The sequence below is a fragment of the Drosophila suzukii genome, chromosome 3 (genome assembly GCF_043229965.1).
Source record: "Drosophila suzukii chromosome 3, CBGP_Dsuzu_IsoJpt1.0, whole genome shotgun sequence".
Classification (NCBI taxonomy): domain Eukaryota; kingdom Metazoa; phylum Arthropoda; class Insecta; order Diptera; family Drosophilidae; genus Drosophila; species Drosophila suzukii.
The window spans coordinates 12,762,353-12,783,426 of record NC_092082.1 but is presented as its reverse complement, the minus strand read 5'-3'; the positions used below and the strand labels follow the sequence as shown (position 1 = coordinate 12,783,426).

Below are 21,074 nucleotides of genomic sequence, written 5' to 3'. Positions count from 1 at the left end.
GCTACCATCCTTGGCAGTTTAGATTTATATGAGATTTAGGGCTTTAACTCCTGAACATGGTTTTTGAGAAACCTATCCATATTGGTTCTGTTTTTACATTTTTCATGTTGCTAAAGTCTTATTTTCGAGTGTTTACCTTTCTATTCTATTAGAGTATAGCTACACGAAATTCAATATAATGGTTTTTTGGTTAATACTTTCCTATTTTTTTATCAGATCTGTAAAAAGGTAAATTTTATCTATCACCAGTTTTTTGATTTTTTGAAATTTCAGTTTGATTTCCGGCTAACGGTTATTCAAGGTATTTTTCCAGGGCTGCATGTTTGGTGGGTTATAAATCTAGTACATTTTTCTGGTATTTAAAGTAGAATATTTTTGGTATTCTTGACTGGTATTAAAGGTATATTTCTCATAATCGGTATAATTTATATTTTACTCCGCGGTCACATTGAGTCAGAACTACTTTGAAATGCGAAGTTTTTTCGATCGGATAAAATTGAAGTAGAAAAGGTGAATATCCGGGGCGGATCTAGTCTGAATGGAGCGTGTCTTCGCGTGACTGAAATTCGATTGGCCACGCCTACTAGTACGGGAAAATATGAAAAGCGAGTGAAAATCACAACAAATGCCAGGTGCAACTGGGCAGCAAAGGCGAACGGAAAACAAAGGCAGAATGTTTCGAAAGGGCGGTGCAGTGCAGTGATACATACAAATACCACACACCATATACACGTTATCTGTGCGTTCTCGGTTGAAAATCGGTTAAACGGCTTACTGCGGATTAATAAATATCCATAATTCCCAAGGGCTTTACTTGGGAAAACTCCAATTAGGCCATAAGGGTCAATGGAAGCTGGAAGAACTGGGAAGACCTCACTGCGCCAGCGACCTGAATTCGGAGTTTTTTTTTTGTTGTTCAACTCAAAGAACTTTCCCATCGGTTTTGATTTATCTGTTAATATTAACCCAAATTCGACTGGAATTTTACACAAAAACACGAACAATCTTTAGTTTTTAAACCCAAACCAACGTTATTTAGTCGAATTGCAATCTATTTTGACCAGTAGAGCTGAGCTAATTGCACTCTTGGCTCTCCAAATTGGGTGTTTTATTGTAATCCCCGGCGACTTTACCCAGGAGGAACCCATCTAAATCCCATCCTCCGCTTCACTTACAGCATCTGGGGCCTCTGGATCTGGAACTGAGAGCGATCGCTGGATCCTACGGCTAATTGGATTTGGACAAGGCATATTTGGACATCATCTTCACCCCGAACCCGAGTCCAAAAGCCAGCTTAATTGGCTTAGGCGGCGGTTGTCGATGTTGGTGAGTGTCCGTCCGTCGGCTCATTTATTCTGTTTATTTCAATTTACCCAACCGAGTTATTCAATTTGCGGTGTCGAATTAGTGGGTGTAGGTTCCCTTCCTGTCTCCAATTATAAGCTGTATCCCGACCCATCTCGCCCAGAATTCCCACCTGGCGGCGGTGTGCATAATTAATGTGCGGCACTGCACTAATTGCTCTATGAGATACAAAACACTCAAAAAAGAGGAACACCCGCTGAAATATACACACGCACCCGCAGATACTTTATATAGTACATGCACACACATCCCTGACCTGAGATACAGATGCGTGTGGTGGAAACGACACCCAGCCGAGTGGAATCCGTGTATTTATAGAGTTTTGGGGTCTATTCAATGATTTCCCAGCCACACACTTCACAGAACTCGGAAGCGGGCTCTAAAAAAGAGCAGCACACATTAAATTCTGCCTGAATAAACAAAATCTCATGCCACATCATAAAAAATTCTAGTTAGCAGCAGTTTTAAATCTAATAACTCTTGTTTATGTACAATCTGGGGTAAAAAGGAATAATAATATTTCCATCTTAAAAATTGTTGGGAGAATCAGTCAATCAATTCAGATAATAATATAATGACAATTAAATCAAAGGTCAAATGACCTTAGGTGATCGCAGTAAAAATCTCTTTAAGATAAAACTCTAATAACAAAAAAGCAAGTGTTGATTCAACCGGCTAAGCAGTTTAAATGACATTTCACATTCCCCAAATAAACAATAAACGATAGCGTTTTGAATTTGGCAAACCTGGTTATAAATAATTAAAGATTATGCCGCAGTTTCAGAACCTAAACACAGACTTATTATTATTATATATTTTGCCTCTTTTAATCTAAAAGTAAACCAACATAAAACCAGTACATTTATCTACAAGAAAACGTAGAGATAAGCTCGGCTAACCCTTAGTTCAGAATCATTAATCAAATACGGCAAAGCAAAATGGAAAACATATGACGCTAACCGGTTGAGTGGATCTCTAGTGCCTGTCTGTAAATCCGAGAACAAACCGAAAATAGAACCCAAGTCAAGGTTTGCAATATGATAAGCAATTGGATAACCGGCCAAGAGAGTGCCAACCTTCATATCACATTCATTTTGCAAATAAGCTGACTCAACGTCAGAGAATCAAGATGATATAACCCATCATTGGGCACGTATCTTTTGTTTCTTGCAGTGTATATGGCTTCCGTTTCTTCGGTCGAGTAGAGCGAACAACTTCTCGATCGTCCCAACCCTTTTTTTTACAGACTTTTCAGTTCATTTCCGCCCCTTTTCTCCATCTGCATTACCCGACTTCCTTTGTTTGCATTCGTTCAGTTTTCATCTAAAGAAGTTTACTTTGTATCTGCTTGTGTGATTAGCCCATTTTTCTGCGGTCTTATATCTGTGGAGTGAGTCACAAGAAACGAGTTTTTGCTTTGGCACGACTTCACTCCATCGGCAGGGCAACCTGTTCTCTTGCGATATCTTTCGCCTCGGAACCCCGTCCATGGACTTCTCCGCCGGCTGTTCCAAATTCGTTGTTGGATGTTGGATGTCACTTGGCGGAGGCGGTCCGAATTGGAATGAGATGCTGTGATGTGTGTGCTCTCAATTCAATCAGTCGAAAAATTAGTTGCAGTTTTCTTGGGAAAGGTTGATATTTTTAATCTGATTAATCACGCCTTTTCAACTTGTTATTTTGAAGATGACTTATTGCTTCCGTTGTCATTGTTTCTTATCTGAGATGTGTGCCTGCTTTAAAAATGTTGTCCTCATTTTTTCATCACATATGATTACTTTAATTAGAAATGTTCATTACTGCTTAAGTTCTTTTCCTTAAGTTATTGAAGTTATTTTTTATGATAGTGTCAACCAGTTTTTACCCAGCCTTTAATATTAGACATACTTTTTTAACTAAAAGAGATATTATTTTAATTTTATTTTTTAATATTATTTATATTAACTAAATGTATATGGTGACTAATGATTTTTTATTTATTTTGTTTTTCCACGTGACAATTTGTTATAATAGTCCCAAAACTCTGAAATCATTTATGTACCCTAGTTATCTAAATTGTTTAAATTACCAAAGGTCATTGCTATGTTAATTTCCATGAAGTACTGCACATTTTTTACGTTCATGTGAATTCTGTTTAATATTTATTTACCACTCGGCACTTTTGCTGTAAGACTGACATTGATTGCGACTCTGTATAGATGGAGGAAATTGTTTTCATTACTTCAACCTTCACTTTGTATTTAATTCTTTTGTTTATACAAGCCATAAGCAACCGTCATTAAGTCTATCGTGTTCGGATTCCACTTTTTGCTGATTTAGCCGCCAGCAGATTTTTGCACTTGGCGTTTCCGCAGATACAGTGGTCACTGGTTCTATTACTCTGTGCCTGTGACCCAATACGGGTATCGCCAAATAAGTTTGTTTAACTTTGCAAACTTTCTCTTCTTGGCGCAAAAAAAAAATAAAACCAGTTGGATTCAATCAGCTGGGGTGGAACAGGCGAAACCCATTCAATTTCAAGAAATGGATTGTTGCCTTTGTCACAAGCTTTGACTCACATTACCTAAAAGGGAAACTTTATTACGATACCAGATACTCAATGACGACAATGGGTATATTGTGATCGTAACAGCTCGTTAAAGACTCTGAATAATCTAGTTTATTTTAATTCATTCTACGACAACGTTTATTCTGCAAATTAACAGGTTGCGAAACTCACTTTACTGGAATTGTATAAGTTTTATTACCCCCATTTTATTGTTATTAGTAAATAGACAGTAAAGATGATAACTTTAGCAAGATTATATCTGAATCTGGTTACTTTCAAATATCTGAGGATTTTTAAGACCATTTTTACGACTTCTTGTGTTTGCAAATTTACAGTTTGGAAATCCCACTTTCCAGAAATTGTTTAAATTTTATTACCCGATTATTATTATTACTTTGCTTTTGCGTTCCAGCCAGTTAAGTAAATAAAAATTTTATTGGTAGGTATGCACATTAAGGCCGCAATTCTTACATTTTCATTTGATTTATTTGTTTACCTTCGGAATGCCGTGGAAAATGGTTCTTATTCCGGAAAATTTTCTTATTTCTTATTTAATGGTTTCTTGGCAAATTTACAATGCATGCAAAACAATCAGGGAAAGGTTTATGAAGTATGTTCTTGAACGAAGTCAATTTCAGGAACAAGTGTTTTAACGAATTTAACTATAAACCATATTCTCCTGATGTAAAAACAGTTGGTCAATACGTTTTACTTGCGTTTGGAAAACTGAAAGATATTATTCAGCTGGTGCTGATCTAAAGATCTCTGGATCTTAAAAACAAATCTCTTATGATTTGTGTTATATTTTATCACTGTGTAAATATGAACTCTAACCGGAATTAAGGGCATTTTGCGTGTGGCCTTGTCGAGCCTTTTGCCTGTTCCGCCCACTGTTCGAGGGAGTGCAGCATCCTTGCAGATCCCAACTGCGCATGTCCCTGATTTTATATCCGGATGATGTCCTCCCAAAAAGCCGAGGCTGCAAATTGTTTTGTTTTCTCAAATTGCTGAGGAGACACGACCTCTGGCTATGCTTTTGTATTAAGTATTTGCCTTTTCCAAGTCGGATTTAGATTTTGGTAGTGGGGAATTTCAAACTTCGGGCCAGAGAAAAGACCATCAGTTCGCAGCCCGCAGCGTGTGGCGCGTGTCAAGGCCGTTCAAAGGCTGCTCCCCTCCAATGGGTATAGAGAATTTTCTGCACAGCATCGGCAGCAGCATAACGGAGCAGCAAATGGAGCATCGTTTTTCCAGCGCCTTTAGTTTGCTCCCAGCCAGACAACGCTGCGTATACGCAATCGACACCACCAAACACTCGTCCGCCTGTTTGGACAGCCATTAAGGCCCTGTCAGCAGGTGCAATCCGCAAATCCGCAAACCGTGGCAAACGTCTATTTTTACACCAGCCATCAACACGCCTGGTAATCCAGCTCTTTCCGGAAAGTAAGCTTGGAAAACAAAGACGAGGGACAACCTCGAGATAAGCAGGCGGCAATGCAGTGCTCCGAATAAATATATATGTATATATGGTGTTGTTGCGACACATTCTGTGCTGTGTGGTGTAGTGTTTTTGGGGGGCAAGACACACCAGGGGCCAAGGGAACATTGCCACACACTATAAAGCATAATGCCATGGAAAACCGTCGAGTCGAGGGGCAGACCCTTGGCCGCTCTACTCGGCGTCAGCCCTTCTTGTCCAGCAGTCGCCCACAAAGTTCATTAAACTTTTCGATTTCTTTGTCTATGCTATGCCTGTTGTGCAAAGACAGTCGATGAGTGTAACTGCTGCTTGTTGCTCGACCCGATGGCCATAAATCTACAGTTGCCAGTGGCGGGTATCAAATGAGCACACTCATTCTTCAGATCTATGTATCTGGGAAATGTGATCAGTGCTTTCAGTGAGTAGGCAGTGCATTATCAAAAACCCAGTCAGCATATTGTTTATAAAAAAGAAAATGTTGACAATCACCAAAATTTCCCCAAAATGTTGATAATTTATGCATACAATTGTTAAAAACAACTTAGTTAAAAATATGTTTCAGCTACAATTTGGAGATAACTAAATCAAAATGAGAAATGAAATGAATCATTGTAGGAATTCTTTATATTTTAAAATATTTTGTAAAATCCTAAAGTAATCTCGCAATAAATAACTGAAAAGGTCTTGACTTCCGCTTAATTTCCCTAATTAAATAGAAATTTGAAAAAAAATTCCGACATATTTTTAGAAACAATCAGCCCTTCCACTAAAGATTAGGGATTAAAAAACATTTTAATATTTTTTATTATCACTTTCAAAGCCAATAATTGATATATAATTGATATTAATCAGTGATTCTAATGACAAATATTGATATATGGCTGTTCTACAAACGAAATCGTTTTTCAATTGAGTCCAACAAGATAACGTTACCTGATTTCACAACGATAGGAATAGACTAGAGAAATTCTTTATCAGGTAATTTTAAACAAACATGTCGCATAGGCACTTCAATTAGCACATACACAACATAGCATACATATATTTATTTATAGGATAAGCATTATTATGTAGCTATGTATGTAAGAACCTTTCGCACAAGTCCGCTTTTTGCCGGCACTGTGTTCATGCCTCGATGGCGCAGTTGGCAGCGCGTAAGTCTCATAATCTTAAGGTCGTGAGTTCGAGCCTCACTCGGGGCATGTACATTTTTTATTATTTTGAATTTTTTCGAAATATATATTTTTTTCTCGTCAGTTGCATTTTCTTTGCCTCTTTTGAATATTTCTCTAAGCCAGTTATTTGATATTTGGGTAATTATGCAAGGGCGGCACTGGCACGCAATGTTTACTAGCATGGTGGCTGGTGGGTGACTCATGATGTCCCCGGAAAAGTGCATTCAACCCGTAGCCAAAGGGACTTTCACCTCCTCGACAGGGAGATAACACCTGCCAGCAGTGGGCAATGGCAATGTGCCAAAGCCTCAGTCCTTTGTATCGCCACTGGATGGCATTCTCGGGCAGCAGCTAATGCCTCAACCCATTGTCATCTTCTCGGCTTTTATTGACCTTAATTGATGTCAAGTGGATGTGAGAGTGCCTCTGGGTGTGTGTTAGTCTCCGCAATGCGATGTAAAACCAATCCTATTCCAAGCCCTGGATGGGATTATGTCCCATTTGCCTGGACACACCAAGAAGCGAATATATTTTATTGCCCCGGCCACGCATTTATTATTGGACGAGGACATGCCACTGCTCCTTTAGGGTGTGAGCTCTGCTCTGTCCTCGAATGTTCTTAATTCATTCAGCTCTGCCATTGGCCCTCCCATTTCCATTTAAAAATTCCGAAGGAATTGAGATTAAAGATTAATTCGATGGGTGTTTTTGTTAAGGAGATAAACTTTAGTGATAATTCTGAGGGCTAGGTTGGTTCTTCTTTAATTATAATACACCTCCTATAGATTTTTATTTTAATTGTTTGTATTAATTTTTATTTTACAGGCCACTGACGTGTGAAATGGGTGTGGGCTACTACACCGAAGGGAACACGATCAAGAGCAGCAGCTCAGCACGTTAGTCAGTTTGAAGAAGCTTCTCCCAGACCCCGAGGTCCTTCGAAAAGCAGCCGACGATGTGTCAAGTGGCGGCCACAGTGGAGCCTCTGGCCGCTGTCAAGTCGAAGTCGATGCGTTCCAGGAAGCGACGACAGCGCCGGAGACGACAGATAGCCTACCTGGCCATATGCGGACTGAGTGTGGCCATCTTTGGATTCGCCTTGGCCACGCTAATCAGGCCAGCAACCTCCCAGGAAGTTGTTGATGATGTGCCCGGCAATTGGCGCAAGGGTTATGTGGGCCATGGAACCACGCACGAACAACTCGGCCAGCCTCATTGGCCACCCGTGGAGTACACCATGTACCGGCCGACGACCAACTACACAAAGGAACCACCACCACCCACGTCGGCCATGAACTCCATTTTCAATTTTACACACTTTCTATATGACAAGGTCCTGTACAGGGATGAGCCCATTCCAGAAGGTGAGTGAAGTGCACTGAAGATCTTTGGATAAATAATCTAATTGATCATAATCTGATTTACAGGCTACATTGTGGTTAGGAACGCGGACACATTGACCCTGGGCCCAAAAGTGGAGGAAAACGATTGGCGGGATCTGTTGGCTCATTATTGGATGGTTCTCATCTGGGTTTTTATTCTCGTGGTGCTCATTGTTATAATACCGTTTATTGCGTGAGTGTTGAACCTTTCTATCCATTTAAGAATTATGATAATATCATTAATGATACCTTCCCCCACAGGGTTTGCTATTGTTGCTTCTGTTGCTGCCGAAGATGTCGACAGGGCTGTCCTCCATGTACCAGTAAACAGGATGCCCAGCGGCGCTTCTGTTGCGGCATCTGTTTGCTGATCCTCATCATTGGACTGATGTAAGTGAAGGGCAGCTATAGAAAAGTAGAATAATCCTAACCCAGTAATTATTCTATCCTACAGCTTTGGCATCATTATCGCCTTTGTGACCAACAAAATGATTGACAGCGGATTTTCCGAGACCTCCGACACAATGAAGCGCGGCAGCGAGGACACTTGCACCTATCTGAAGGATGTGGCCGATCACGTTTACCATCTGATGATGTACAACTACGAGGAGATGGAGACCCATGTGCTAGATCAACTAACCCGTAAGAAAACTTCTTGATTATGATCCTGTGCGTTTTATATTAACTTATTGGCCCCTTTTCAGATGCCCATAGGCACATATTTTTGGATCTCTCCGACACATCGGAGAGTAATTCACTGGCCGAGATGGAGAGGGTGTTGGAGAATATGCCCGAGGCTCTGGATCTGATGAGACAAGTGGACAAGATGGAGAAGGACCTGCGGTTCTATGGCTCACAGCTAAGAGATGGTAAGGACATGTTAAATAACCCAAAATACCAATTAATAATGTTTTTTTTTAGGTGTCCGAGGCATCAAACGAGATATCAACTTTGCGGTGGCCAATCTCTGTCAGCTCCAGATGTGTCAGAAGTTCCTGATCAGCAGCAATATCGAGCACATTGATACCTCACAGTGTCTGCACTTTGACGGCGTAAGACTGAAACTCCTTTTTGGCCAGACACGTATAATACCTTAAACCTATTTACAGCTGCCAAACACGACGGCCTTCATTGCTGGAATGGAGGATATAATTGAAAGGAAGACCTTTGTTATACCCCAAAGGGGACTTGCACGATTGAAGAAAGTTAGCGACAAGGTGAAGACGCAGATGTCCTTTGTGGTGCCGCCCATGATGCGGGACTTAACCAAGGGCAGAACCGTCTTCCGCGAACATGCTACCAATGTGCGCAACATTGTGGAGGGAGTCCTTAGTGATATCCACATAAAGACGCTGCACTCGACCAAGTCATTTGAGGATGTTTACGAACGCTTTGGTCACGATAGGAATGTTGTCAGTTTGATTGTGTGCTTGCTCATTCTCTTGGTAGGACAGAACCTAATAGATTCAGTTTACAAAAGCTTTAACTAACTAATATTTTTTTTAGGTACTTTTTATACTGATCTTTGCTCTATTGTGCGGCTGCTTTGGGCGACGACGAACTGGATACGGCGATGAGTGCTGCAGCAAGTCCACTGGCGCCACTTGTCTTCTTCTGTAAGTAGATGCAATGAAATCTTGTCCTAATTATTAATCCATTATTTTCATTAACACTTTCAGAGCCATCTTGTTGATATTCTGTGTTTTCTCCTTTATTGCTCTGGTTGGACTGTTTTATTTCATGCTGGGCATGGTGACCTACCAGGGTGCATGTGCTCCGCTGAGGGATCAGGAGAACAATACCCTGTTCCGTCAACTTGACGCGAAGATTGATCTACATCACTTCTTGCCCGCGGGAGAGGCCTCTAAGGACGTGTCGGAGCCGCTGAAAATGTCGAGCGCCATCAAAGCCTGTCATGCCAACCAGACTATATTTGAGATGATGCGTCAGAACAACATATACGACATCAACGACCTGGCACGCATCAAGGTTATGACCCATGCAGTCGACGATCCGGATTCGGTCAAGGTCTTCGATGAGGATCTGTCCAATGTGATACTGTTGACGAACGAAGAGCGTGAGGACTTGAACCAAGCGCGGGAAAACAGTCTTTCCAAGTACCATAGCTCCTTGTACATGCCCAGTCTGTGCACCCAGTTCACGCCCATGAACCTGAACGCCCTGTCCGAGCAGCTGTACAAGCTGTCCAACGATCTTGAGTACCCGGCCTACGGCTGGGCCAAGGTATCCTTCTGGAATGAGGGTCTCAACACCAAGGCCTTCTATCGCAACTTTGTGCCGAAGCTTACCAGCCTGGTGGAGAGGATGAGGGCCAATTTGAAGAAGATCGACGAGCTGATTTCGTACGAGAACCACGACTTTACCAACACTATAAAAATATTGACCGCCACGGCAATCAGCTCCGAGGAGTTCATCCAGAAACGCGGCAAGGAGTATATCAATAGCCTTGGTGGGAACTTGACAAAGACCATTGACCAGATAATAGAGGAGTACATCGACATGATTATAAAGGAGGCCAACGAAAGTGTGGGACACTGTGCGCCTCTATCGTATATATATTATCGTGGAGTCGACTTGATCTGTCACCGCATCGTGGATCCCATTGTGAGTTATTAGGTCCTAGGTCCTATTACTATAGCTCTATGCCTTACCACATCTGAAGTGTTATTAATTTTAATGCTAACTCTACTCCATCTGCAGAATGGATTCTGGGTGGGTATATTGCTGTGCGCCCTGCTCTTCCTGCCCATCCTGTTCGTGGCCCACCGCCTGATGTGCCTGTACAAGAAGATATATCCCTATCTGGCTACCGTTGGAGCTGCTGGCGTTGTCGAGGGCGGGTAAGTTGTCTTTTGTCTACTCCTATTCGCATTTCAGGCATCCCAACTAAACCACCGTAACCACCCTAACCCAAAGCTGTCCCATTTGCACGGGTGCTCCGTATGTGCCACCGCCAATCGTTAGCTGCTCCGGTGGGCAGCAGGCCTACTGCGGCTGTCCAACCGGAGCACCCACTCGAGGTGGTGGTGGCGAAGATGCCATCCAAGATGATGAAACCGATGCTGTTGCCTGGGACGAGAGCGAGGTGACCTACTCGAATGCCGATCCCGATCTCGCCGCCAGCAAACGCAAGAAAGACTAACACCTTGGGTTGGACTCGATTTTACTTGATTAACTTTCAGCATTTGTCTTATAAGTGTATGCATGTAGCAACAAAAAAATTCAGCGTTTGCACCACAACTAAATCGTCCGCATTCTTCTCATTTCACCGCTAACCCCGAATCATCCCGCCCGCAGCAGCGATTATCTGTACGACGCTTATAGTGAGCGCGAGCGTGAACATGTACCATTGGCTAAGTAAGACATCATCCAGTCACCCGTCTGACCCATCTGGCTAGCAGCTCCTCTAATCTCGTGTCCCTCTGTCCCATTGCGTCTCCTCCCCCTTTTAGTGTGCCCAAAAAGCGGCGCAAGGCCTACGAGCGGCGACGGGAGCAGCAGGACTACTATGAGGACGCCTCGCCCAGCGTTTCGCGGGGTAATCGATCTGGTGCAGATCGCGGAGGCGGCGGAGGGGACGGAGCCCCGGGCAGCAGCAGCATGCGTTACAACGATATGGCGCCCACGTAAGTGTCATCCCACTCCCAGCTATGCTTCTCCTATCATTAGTCGCTATCTAAAAGACTGTCTTAGCTGAGCAGTTAGATAAATCACCTAAGAATGGGCCAGTTTCCCTTAAAAAAAGATGTAAATAATCAATGTTTAAAGTTTTTAATCAATTTAAAAGTCTATATATAGTCATCAACAACATATTTATCTATTTATGTTCGTTTTCTCAATGTCATGTTAAGGTTATAGTGTGTTTTCTTTCAGAAGTTGACATGATGTTTGGTTATTTTATAAACGATAAATCTTTAAAGATTCAATGGGAATTTTTGTAATTTTGTGTCAGTAACCAAAACTTAAGGTTAAGTTGCAGTCCGATAAAACATAACATTATATTGAGAAACCAAAATTTTACAAACTTTTTGAAACTTTTACGAAAAAAATATTTTAAGTTAAGACAGTCTTGTAGTAAGTTAACAATATGCTCTTCCAATAGTAAATGCATCATAGCCGCGTAACACTGACCATTAATTAGCCTGACCGCATCGATATCCAGATTCCCTTGATCGTTTAGACCGCTGCTAAATAGCTAAAACGCTAATTTATAATTTTGTTTAATTTAGCGCTAAAGGTGCGACCAATGGCACTCGGCCAAAGGCATTGGCGGCAGATGGTTTCTTTTAGGCATGGCCCAAATGCTAATCGGTTTTGGTTTCAGCTCGGTAATGTGCCCTTTGAGAGATTCGATCGGTATCGGTGTGCTTCCCCGGCAGTCTCGATTCGAATACATTTCCGACTGTTTGTGAATAGACTGGAAACCACCCCCTACACAACTGCTTAGTACCCCTTTCGTTTCGATTTGCGAGTTAAACTTTTCCATAACTATCGTTGATTTTCATTTGTTTGTATTTTTGATTGGCTAAAAGGTAGTGAACCAACATTTACCCATTGCTGGTATTTATTGAATAGTTATGTTCCTTAATTCTTTTTAAAAGCTTTATAAAACGCCTTTATTTAAAAAATCTTCAGTCTATTGAATATTTATTGCTTATTGGAGAAGCTCTCGTAGATTGCTGCTCCAAAGTAACAGACACTTCTGGACTCGATCTCTGGCCAGACAAGACCCCAGCTTATCCTACGAATAAGACCACAACCTTTCCTTGATAATCGATTGCTTTTCCATGACCAAAAGCCACTAACTCCATATCGATGTTCGATCTATGTTGACCAACTAATCTGATTAAACGCAGCTACTGCTGCCCCCCATTCTGTGTGTTTCTGTGTTGTGCGTGACTGGTCGCACTATAAATATTAAATACGCCCTGCATATATTATCCATGGACTAATTCGATTTAATTGCATTCCACAGGCACTGGGACCACGAGCCACCACGATACCACAATCCTCCAGCTGCGCCGCCATCCTCGGAGTACGAACGTCCGCCGCCCTACTACTATCCAGGTGCCTCCGAGCAGGATTAGACGGACGGACTGGCTCGGGACGGTTCGTTTGGGAGGTGGCAACATGGATGATTTTATTTTAAACCCTCACGCCCACTGCCCCCGTTTTTCCCATATATACCCCCTACTGAGACTGTACTTTTAGTTAAAAGCGTAAACAAGAAGATAACTGAAATTATATAATTTAATTAAGTAGTATTGTAGCATCACGTGTGTTATCACTTTGGCCCGGCCAGGAGATCTGCCATTCGCCTGGAAGCTTGAAAGCTGGAAAAGAACCCATACATAGTTAATATTAAGAGCGGGCCAAAGCAAGAGGGCAAATACGAAAATTCTCAAATACCCCTTTATGATTACTTTACAAAACAAAACAAAAAATGTTGCCAAAAGACGAGCACGATGAATCGGACGGATCCGGCGGGGATTGTCCCGGCCGGAGCATTTAATGAACTCTGGAGTCTGGAGACTCCGGGCTAGAAGGCCGAGCGGCAGGCGTAGGATCTGATGAGTCCCTTGAAGAAGTTGGCCATTCGCCGGGCCGCACGGCCGCAGAAGCTTTAAGGAATCTCATAATTTTATTATGCACACACTCAGAGCAGGCGAGACATACCCAAAAAAAAAAATAAAAATAAAAAACAAAGATACAAAACAAAACAATATCTAGCAAGCAACTACATAAATAATAACCGATCAAACACTTTATGGAATCTGTAAACTTCCAGGAAATCAAAATCGCGGAAAACAAAATATGATCAATACCAAAACTGCCATTTTAATTTAGAAAAGAGCAGAACAGAAGAGTTGGGAGTTATTCAATGCATTTAATGTATTTATTTTAGAAACAATACGAAACACTACACACTTCCTTAAAAACCGACAAATTGTGCACTCGGACACTGCTATACCAATCCAATGAAAAACCCTAAACAGCTACAGATTCGAGATACGAATACTTGAATGAAATACGTATTTTAACACGTTGTCATAGTTTAGTAAGTGAAAACCAAAAGCAAAAGCAACAACCCTAAAGCATTTAAACATTTCCAATTGTATTGTCTAGAACCTAAGGGCAAGCTGTAAGTTTCCGAAAATACCTATAAAACACCATACACAAATAAACCGACACGCGAGCATATTGTACGGATTACACAATTACATAATTTTAGTATTATTATACAAGTAAGAATGTATGTTGTATTTTACATTTGACGTACATTAAATGATTTCCGCTTAAGTCAAGTAACCATGTATCAATATTGCCGAGCGCAAGTAAAGATTATCGAATAAGAACCCGGAAAACACAAAAACCCAGTTGCCAGTCAATCATCGAGCTCCGTTGATGGTTGTCTCAGTCGTTTGCAAAATTTTGTCAATAAACTTCAAGTGGTTTTATGTACGAATAAGCGAGTCTTGAAAACAATGGGCTTCTTAGGTTGGTTCTTGGTAAGATCATTTATTGAAGTCATCTAGATCTCTTAAAGGCTCTTAAAATTGTATCTTTTGGATAAAAATCTTCCAGAACGCAGAATTCTAAACGGCTTCTCTACTTCTATTTTCCTTTCTTAACCAAAGCAATCTTTATCTTTATAATCATATATACCCGTTGATAAATACAGTTCGAAAGAATGACATTTGGACATTTCCTCATTTGCTTGGAATCCCAACACTTCGGCTCCTATTGGTTGATTGCCAGACCAATCACACACTGCGTCCTTATAACATATTATTCTGATCGATCAGGGATCCTTGATAAAGTACAGAACGTTCAGACCAAAAAATAAGGATCTAGATTCAGAAAGAAAATCGAAAGATGATCAATACGACAGATACATATCGGGATTCTTTGGGTCCAATCACGTATGTGCCTCATCTTGTCGCTGGCTCTGTGGTCTCAGACTCCAAGGAGGTGCCCAAAGGCTATATAACCAAAGATGGGAATGACATTGGATATAAGGTGGTGAAGGATGACTGGGCGGAGTATTTGGCAACTCAGCAAGGCCTAAAGATATTAATTCCTATATTATTTCTACTTTTTTTGCTGGTTCCCATCCTTGGGTGAGAGTATCTAGTATTTTGGAGAGGTGGTATTCATAGTAATAATTCCCATTAGATTAATTTATGCTTGCTGTTGTGCGCGCTGCAAGAAGGATCAAAAGTCTAGCAAAAATATTCGCTACTGCTGTGGTATCCTTTTAGCGATTTTGGCCTTGTTGATGCTGTAAGTATGGATGTATTATCCATAGCCCAGAGTGATTATGGATTATACCCTAGTTTATTTCTTATTTTTGCCATTTTGGCGGCTACCCAGCTGAATAAAAACTTGAAAAGCCTTAAAAAGCCGGAATGCGTACCAAGTAACTTCAGCAAGTCAAGTGAAGAATATATATTCCAAAACAGCTCTGATCACATGCATCAACTGTATGTTGTTAACTACAATCAGTTACAGAATTGGACCGAAGATGCCATAGCGGATGAACCTAATGTTACAGAGTCCTATATTCATTGGGAAGTCCATGCCAAAGAGATCGAAATGCTGAGCGATGTCCTGAAGAACATGACAAGGGTTAGGCCACTAATGATATCGTTTGATAAGGAGTTAGGCAAGGCCGGACAATTGGCAACCAAATATCGTAAAAGTAAGGGTAATATATTTAGTTAGATATAATGATTTAATAGACAATCTTTGTTAGGTCTACAAGCTATAAAAAGGGATCTCACAAACTATGTAACTGTGCATTGTAAGCAAAAAGAATGCAGTGACTTTTACCGTGACCAACAGATCAAGAAGCTAGACATGGGATGTCTGCAATATGATAGAGTAAGTACATATATTTATTTTATCAATTGTCAATAGGGAAGCAAGATCAATGTAATAGCTTTGTTTTAAAATTATCATATCTAATTATATTTAAGTTTGGCTACCTCACATATAACGCATACCCTTCAACCTTCTAGTTACCCAAAACGAAACCCCTTATTAAATCTGTTCAAGATGCATTAGTCAGCAAGTTTATCACTTACCAGCAAAAGACCGCTCAGCAATTGCGACAGATTTCCCAGGCGATCAAAGATCACATGAGTGATATACTAAACACCATTAAGAATAGTCTCGAAAAGGGCGGTAAGCTGTATAGCATTGGAAGTTTCTTAAAAACATTCTAATCTCAACCTAAGCCAAGGAAATACAAAAGCGATACGAAGCATCCTTAAAAGTATTGCAAGGAGTCGTCGAGGAGATAAAGAAGGATCAGAATGCGGTGGTCATGGAAAAACACAGAAGTAGATCTACCCCTGCCCTGCGTGCCCTGCGGAGAAAACTGGGATCATCTTGGTACGGAACCACGATTGGCATTATTCTGTTATTGATGCTGGTGCCGATTCTCCTGATCATCAGTCTCCTGGTGGCTCTGTCCAGCCCAAAGGTGGCCAGTTGGCTGCTCTGCATTACCCTAATTGCTATATTTATCCTTTTCTCGGTTGGCATTTTTCTGTTGCTTTTCTATTTGGTTCACGGAGCATTGACTTATCAAGCCTTTTGTTCCAGGTATAATTTTATAAGATGAATATTTTTAAAAGTGTGATCAAATTTCATTATTGTTTGCAGGAAACCCTCTCAGCCATTAATCAACAGATACATTAATCCGAATGACTATCTGCCAGAAAATGAAATCCTTTCTCGTTCACTGCCCATGTTAAGGACCTTGGATATCCTGCACAGCTGCGTTCGCAATGAAAGTTTGTACAATATTTTGGGTTTAAAAGAGATTTATAACCTGGATGGCCTACGCGATGATATGATGAAACATGTCCGTGAATCCCTAGAGAAAATGGAGAACGCCTCGTTGCCGCACAACCTTCAATATATTCACGCCAATGCGACGATTGTGGCCCAAGAATTGTTGAGGGGCAACCTCACCAAATATGACAGCAAGCTCTTCAAAAGGCAAATATGTCCTCAATTTTTGCCGGAACCCAGACCAGGTCCTTTACTAGTGTTGACCGGGAAAATGATTAAACTGTCGAAGATCGTCAAAACAGGAGCAATGCTCAGAAACATGACAGTTTATCTAGCTTCCGTTGAACAATACCTGGACCGTCCCTTGGCGAAGATGGTACCACGATTGTTGCAAATGCTAAAACAACTGGATGTGCTGCTCACAGGGGGATATGATACCTTTGCCAAGTACCTGAAACACCTGCTGGCCAAGATCGAGCAGGGTGACCAGTTCCTGCGATACGATGCCAAAAAGGTTACCGACGAGGTGGCCCGGAATATCAGTGATTTTGTGGAATCCAGCCTGGATGTGTACGTTGGCATGGTGGATGAAGCCACCAAGGGCGAGATGGGGAGCTGTGAGCCCCTCACCCGAGAGGATGATCAGGCCAAGGCGGAGTACACTGACCTCTGCAATCGGATTGTAAAGCCTATGGTAGGTCTAGGGGAATTCCCCGAAACAATGTTTTGCAATGATTATGCGAGTCTTTTTCAACCATTTACTTTTATGTAGTTCCACAAGTATTATAATAATTTGAAGCCAAAAAAATGCTTGCATAAACTTAACGGTGATTGGTGCAAGTTAGTTATTAAGTTAATTATTATTTTGGTTAGTTATTTAATTATAAGTAATTTTTTTCACACCCAAGGTTTTTAACATTATGTAGTTATCTTAAAGTTGATCCTTTTTATATACCTTTTTAGAACGCCATTTGGTTCTGGCTTTTTCTGTTTTCCCTGCTCCTCCTGCCCGCCATCTGCTGCACCCATTTTCTAAGATGCCGCTTGAAATCCTTGAGAAATTTCTCAGAGGCAACGCTGGTTTCCTTGGGAGGGGGCAACTTTGTGGCCCCAGGCGTGTTGCCCTTGAGTTTGCCACAATGCGAATGCTACAAATACCTTCCCGATACGGCGGAGACGAATGTGGATTATCTGGAGGACAGGGATCAAGTCAAGCGCAAGGAGTGACTACAGTTTTTGACTTTCATAGAAGATTGTATTTTGTAGTCAAGCTAAAAAATGTTACCATCGATTTCAATTGTGGATGTACTTAAAAGAAATGTAAAAGATTTAAAGTAGAATATGGTTCAATGTGTAATGTCTCTATCGAACAAAGAACACCATATCCTGGCATCCAAAGTCACTATTTTTTATAAATTTTTCAAGACTTACACAATTGCTACAACCGAAGTAATAGGAATCAAAATAAGTAATGAAGTTGCTGTGCTGGGAGTCGCTTGGTTGCTTTATGGCTAACCTGCTGCCCAACTCTTGGTCCTGGACAGATGAGATGACAACCTTAAGTGTGGTTAACCAAAGTCGAGGAATAATGGAGGACAACATTGGCTGCTGTTCCATGAACTGGCTATTGCAGCTCCAGCAATCCTCGTGTCCGCTGATGAAGATTTTAATACTCGGATTGGTGGCATTGCCGGTTTATAATACCATTTTGATTCTGGTGGGGTAAGTTTGAGATATTGTAGAATTTTTAGGCATTTTCTAAGTGGTTTCCTCGCAGATGGCGCCTAAATTCTAGTGCTTCTAGCAGTGCGGAGCGTTTGGTGCTGGACATTCGAGTGGCCAGATCCGTGAAACGTCCCGCTCCTCCCCCTCCTCCAGCTCCAAGGCCACCGCCCCGCCTTCGACGACGAAAGGCTCCAAAGACCCCAGTTCCAACCAGAAAAATGCGATTACCAGAAGCCCATCCTAGGCAAAAGAATCCCTTTGATTCCACCTTGGAGCGGTCAGGGGATCTGGATGATCAGACAGATCAGTACAAGAATCTCAGGGAGAACCTGAAGCTGGTCTTGGAGAACTTACAGAAACCTCTGCCGTTGCCATTACCTTATTCCCCTTTACAACCCATTTTTGTACCCCCTGAAGTAGAACCCCTGACCCCGCCTGAGTCTTTAACCCCGCCCGAGTCCTCAACCCCACCTGAATCCCCCAGAACGGAGATGGAAAAGCGGCGTTTGAAATTTATACCAGGGATCTTGAAACGCCTTGGTCTAAACAACATTTGGCAGAGATGGAAAACTCGGACGAGCAGGAAGAAAACCACGACTTCTGAGCCCAGCACTTCCTCATCCAGTTACTCGAGCACGGGTTCCAGCTGCTTCTATGTCTACTAAAACGAAATCTGGCCAAGATCGAGGGCACAGCTCAACTATCAGCAAGAAATCAGCGCTCCATTCCGTGTGAATCTGTGAGATAATATATTTTGTTACGATTAAAAGCATGCTGAGGTCAACTTTGGAGGCCTTGAGACCGCGTTTGGCTTTATTAGAACACATCCGGCAGTGGAGTTCCAAAGCTACCGCCGCCACCGACGACAAAAGACCTAAGCGACAAACCTTGTTCTCGCATCAATCTTGTGCAGGGTAGGCAACTGAAAAAAAAACCAAAAATATATAAACACCAAAACAAAAGTTGAGCAAACAAAAGGCACATAAGCCCAACTACCGGGTGAGCTTGCTCGTTCGCCGATGACTGGCTGATTAAGGGGCAGCGAAAGCAGATCGCTATCGTCACTCCAGTTCCAGCTCCACCTCGAGCTCCTCCTCCGACATCCAAGTGCAGCTCCATCATTGTCTGGGCCACAATGGCAGGAAGGAAAAGCCAAAGAGCATGGGGAAAAACAAGGTGCCATCTGGAGCACTGAACATGTGATGCTCTGCACCTTTAACAAATCTTAAAATAATAATAGGGTTGGGCCTTTGGGTGAAACCAAAACCCAAATGGATTAAATACCTAGATATTCCGGGAACACCCTTTTTTAATTTGAATAATTTATGGAATTTCCTAGAAGTTGTTAAAGATTTTTAATCTGGTTTAAGGTGTAGCAAAAACTGCATAACATATTTCACTGATCTTTGATTATCTATAAATCTCTGCAACATTCCTGGTTTTTAGTTTATTAATAGACCTAATCCATTAAGTGATAATGATTATAAATGGCTTCAAGTTCGGTGGCTAACAAATCATTTATAAATCACCTTGAAATCACTTTCCAAAAATATGGAGAAATTTAATTGGGCTCAAAACAGTTAAATATTTTTTTGACTTACGTTTAAAAGGTTTAAAAATACGCCAAACTCATAAATTCCGTTTTTATTGATATTGAACCTATAAAAAAGCTATATATACATTTTTTATTGATATTGAAAATATTAAAAGCTGTTTACTTGGATCTTTCTTTGTTGTGAGCCAAAGTTGTTGGCATTTAATCTCTCCTTTTACTTATAAATATTATTAATATAATATATCAAACGAATACTATACAACCCTGGTTTAAAAACAGAAGTAACCTTTTCTTGGAAAGGGCAGAACACAGTCGAAAATTACAATGCAAAATGAGCCAACAACTCCCAGACGAGTTTTTGTTCTTCCGCAGCGGCAGTTGAATGAGATGACCAGATGACCAGGGCGCCCCGATGGTCCGATTCCAGTCGATCTGAACGGCGAGAAAAAAATAAACATATACAAGACAAGGCCCCCCAGGCAAGGCCATTGAAAAGTGAAAAGCCTCTTGTGGACGGCATATGTTTTTCATAATTTGTAGCTAAAAATTAAATCACGTTTCTTATCAGCGATGTGATGCGATTGTGAGTGCCTTTCTTTTTCAACAATTACCAAAATCATAAAGGCAGCCAACGAAATTACCTACAAAGAAATTTCACTTTCAGTTTGAACCACAGTGTGTGTGTGTTTGTGTGTGCTTGTACGAAAACAAAAGACTTAAGGCACGAACTTGCTGGAGTGAAGGTTAAGTCGTTCGATTTGATATTCAATTGGTATAACGATTTCGAAAGCCAAGCCAATGCACTCGTCGATAAGGTCCCACCTGAACCGCATAGATAATGGGTAATCGCCTTTCGTATAGATCACTTCTTCCTGGCTTTCGGTTTTCTGTTTTTGGTTTTCTGAATTTCTGTTTTCATTTTTTAGTGCATCCGATGTGAAACTTGGCCCGCTTGCGAAACAGAGCATCGCATGGAAGAGTTTTCTTCAGGGAAAACTGGCACACAGAATTGCAAAAAGCA

At 41.4% G+C, this 21,074-nt stretch overlaps 3 protein-coding genes and 1 non-coding gene across 8 annotated transcripts; all 4 read left to right on the top strand.

Annotated features, from left to right (window-relative positions):
* Positions 1 to 408: 408 nt before the first annotated feature.
* Positions 409 to 13,240, top strand: promL (prominin-like). 4 transcript variants are annotated; one of them, XM_036815128.3, is made up of 15 exons: positions 409 to 510; positions 1,178 to 1,326; positions 7,394 to 7,932; positions 7,996 to 8,143; positions 8,212 to 8,340; positions 8,405 to 8,592; positions 8,655 to 8,819; positions 8,872 to 9,002; positions 9,060 to 9,395; positions 9,457 to 9,566; positions 9,630 to 10,575; positions 10,672 to 10,811; positions 11,269 to 11,328; positions 11,424 to 11,597; positions 12,947 to 13,240. In XM_036815128.3, exons 3-15 carry the CDS (start codon positions 7,524 to 7,526, stop codon positions 13,056 to 13,058), a joined length of 3,048 nt encoding a protein of 1,015 aa, XP_036671023.3. In that variant the 5' UTR covers positions 409 to 510; positions 1,178 to 1,326; positions 7,394 to 7,523; the 3' UTR covers positions 13,059 to 13,240. The 4 variants fall into 4 exon arrangements, with proteins under 4 accessions (XP_036671023.3, XP_036671024.3, XP_065720249.2 ...); XM_036815129.3 differs by lacking the exon at positions 11,269 to 11,328; XM_065864177.2 differs by lacking the exons at positions 11,269 to 11,328; positions 11,424 to 11,597.
* TRNAM-CAU (transfer RNA methionine (anticodon CAU)) lies at positions 6,523 to 6,595 on the top strand. The gene has a single exon. It is a non-coding gene; the product is annotated as a tRNA-Met (tRNA).
* Positions 13,241 to 14,596: 1,356 nt separating the features above from the next.
* Positions 14,597 to 18,065, top strand: LOC108007101 (prominin-like protein). 2 transcript variants are annotated; one of them, XM_036816246.3, is made up of 8 exons: positions 14,597 to 15,092; positions 15,148 to 15,255; positions 15,309 to 15,673; positions 15,728 to 15,855; positions 15,993 to 16,158; positions 16,212 to 16,581; positions 16,642 to 17,467; positions 17,737 to 18,065. In XM_036816246.3, exons 1-8 carry the CDS (start codon positions 14,848 to 14,850, stop codon positions 17,998 to 18,000), a joined length of 2,472 nt encoding a protein of 823 aa, XP_036672141.3. In that variant the 5' UTR covers positions 14,597 to 14,847; the 3' UTR covers positions 18,001 to 18,065. The 2 variants fall into 2 exon arrangements, with proteins under 2 accessions (XP_036672141.3, XP_065720250.2); XM_065864178.2 differs by lacking the exon at positions 14,597 to 15,092 and having other exon boundaries at positions 15,346 to 15,673.
* Positions 18,066 to 18,108: 43 nt separating this feature from the next.
* On the top strand, positions 18,109 to 20,124 carry LOC108007189 (uncharacterized). The gene is made up of 2 exons (XM_017070825.4): positions 18,109 to 18,495; positions 18,551 to 20,124. Exons 1-2 carry the CDS (start codon positions 18,245 to 18,247, stop codon positions 19,161 to 19,163), a joined length of 864 nt encoding a protein of 287 aa, XP_016926314.3. The 5' UTR covers positions 18,109 to 18,244; the 3' UTR covers positions 19,164 to 20,124.
* The last annotated feature ends 950 nt before the right edge of the window (positions 20,125 to 21,074 follow it).

Coding starts and splice junctions, on each gene's coding strand:
- LOC108007189 (XM_017070825.4), top strand. CDS start 18,245: ATGAAGTTGCTGTGCTGGGAGTCGCTTGGTTGCTTTATGGCTAACCTG. Junction 18,496..18,550: donor ACCATTTTGATTCTGGTGGG/GTAAGTTTGAGA, acceptor GTTTCCTCGCAG/ATGGCGCCTAAATTCTAGTG.
- promL (XM_036815128.3), top strand. CDS start 7,524: ATGTGTCAAGTGGCGGCCACAGTGGAGCCTCTGGCCGCTGTCAAGTCG. Junction 8,820..8,871: donor TGGCTCACAGCTAAGAGATG/GTAAGGACATGT, acceptor GTTTTTTTTTAG/GTGTCCGAGGCATCAAACGA. Junction 10,576..10,671: donor ACCGCATCGTGGATCCCATT/GTGAGTTATTAG, acceptor CTCCATCTGCAG/AATGGATTCTGGGTGGGTAT.
- LOC108007101 (XM_036816246.3), top strand. CDS start 14,848: ATGATCAATACGACAGATACATATCGGGATTCTTTGGGTCCAATCACG. Junction 15,256..15,308: donor ATTTTGGCCTTGTTGATGCT/GTAAGTATGGAT, acceptor ATTATACCCTAG/TTTATTTCTTATTTTTGCCA. Junction 15,856..15,992: donor GATGTCTGCAATATGATAGA/GTAAGTACATAT, acceptor TCAACCTTCTAG/TTACCCAAAACGAAACCCCT.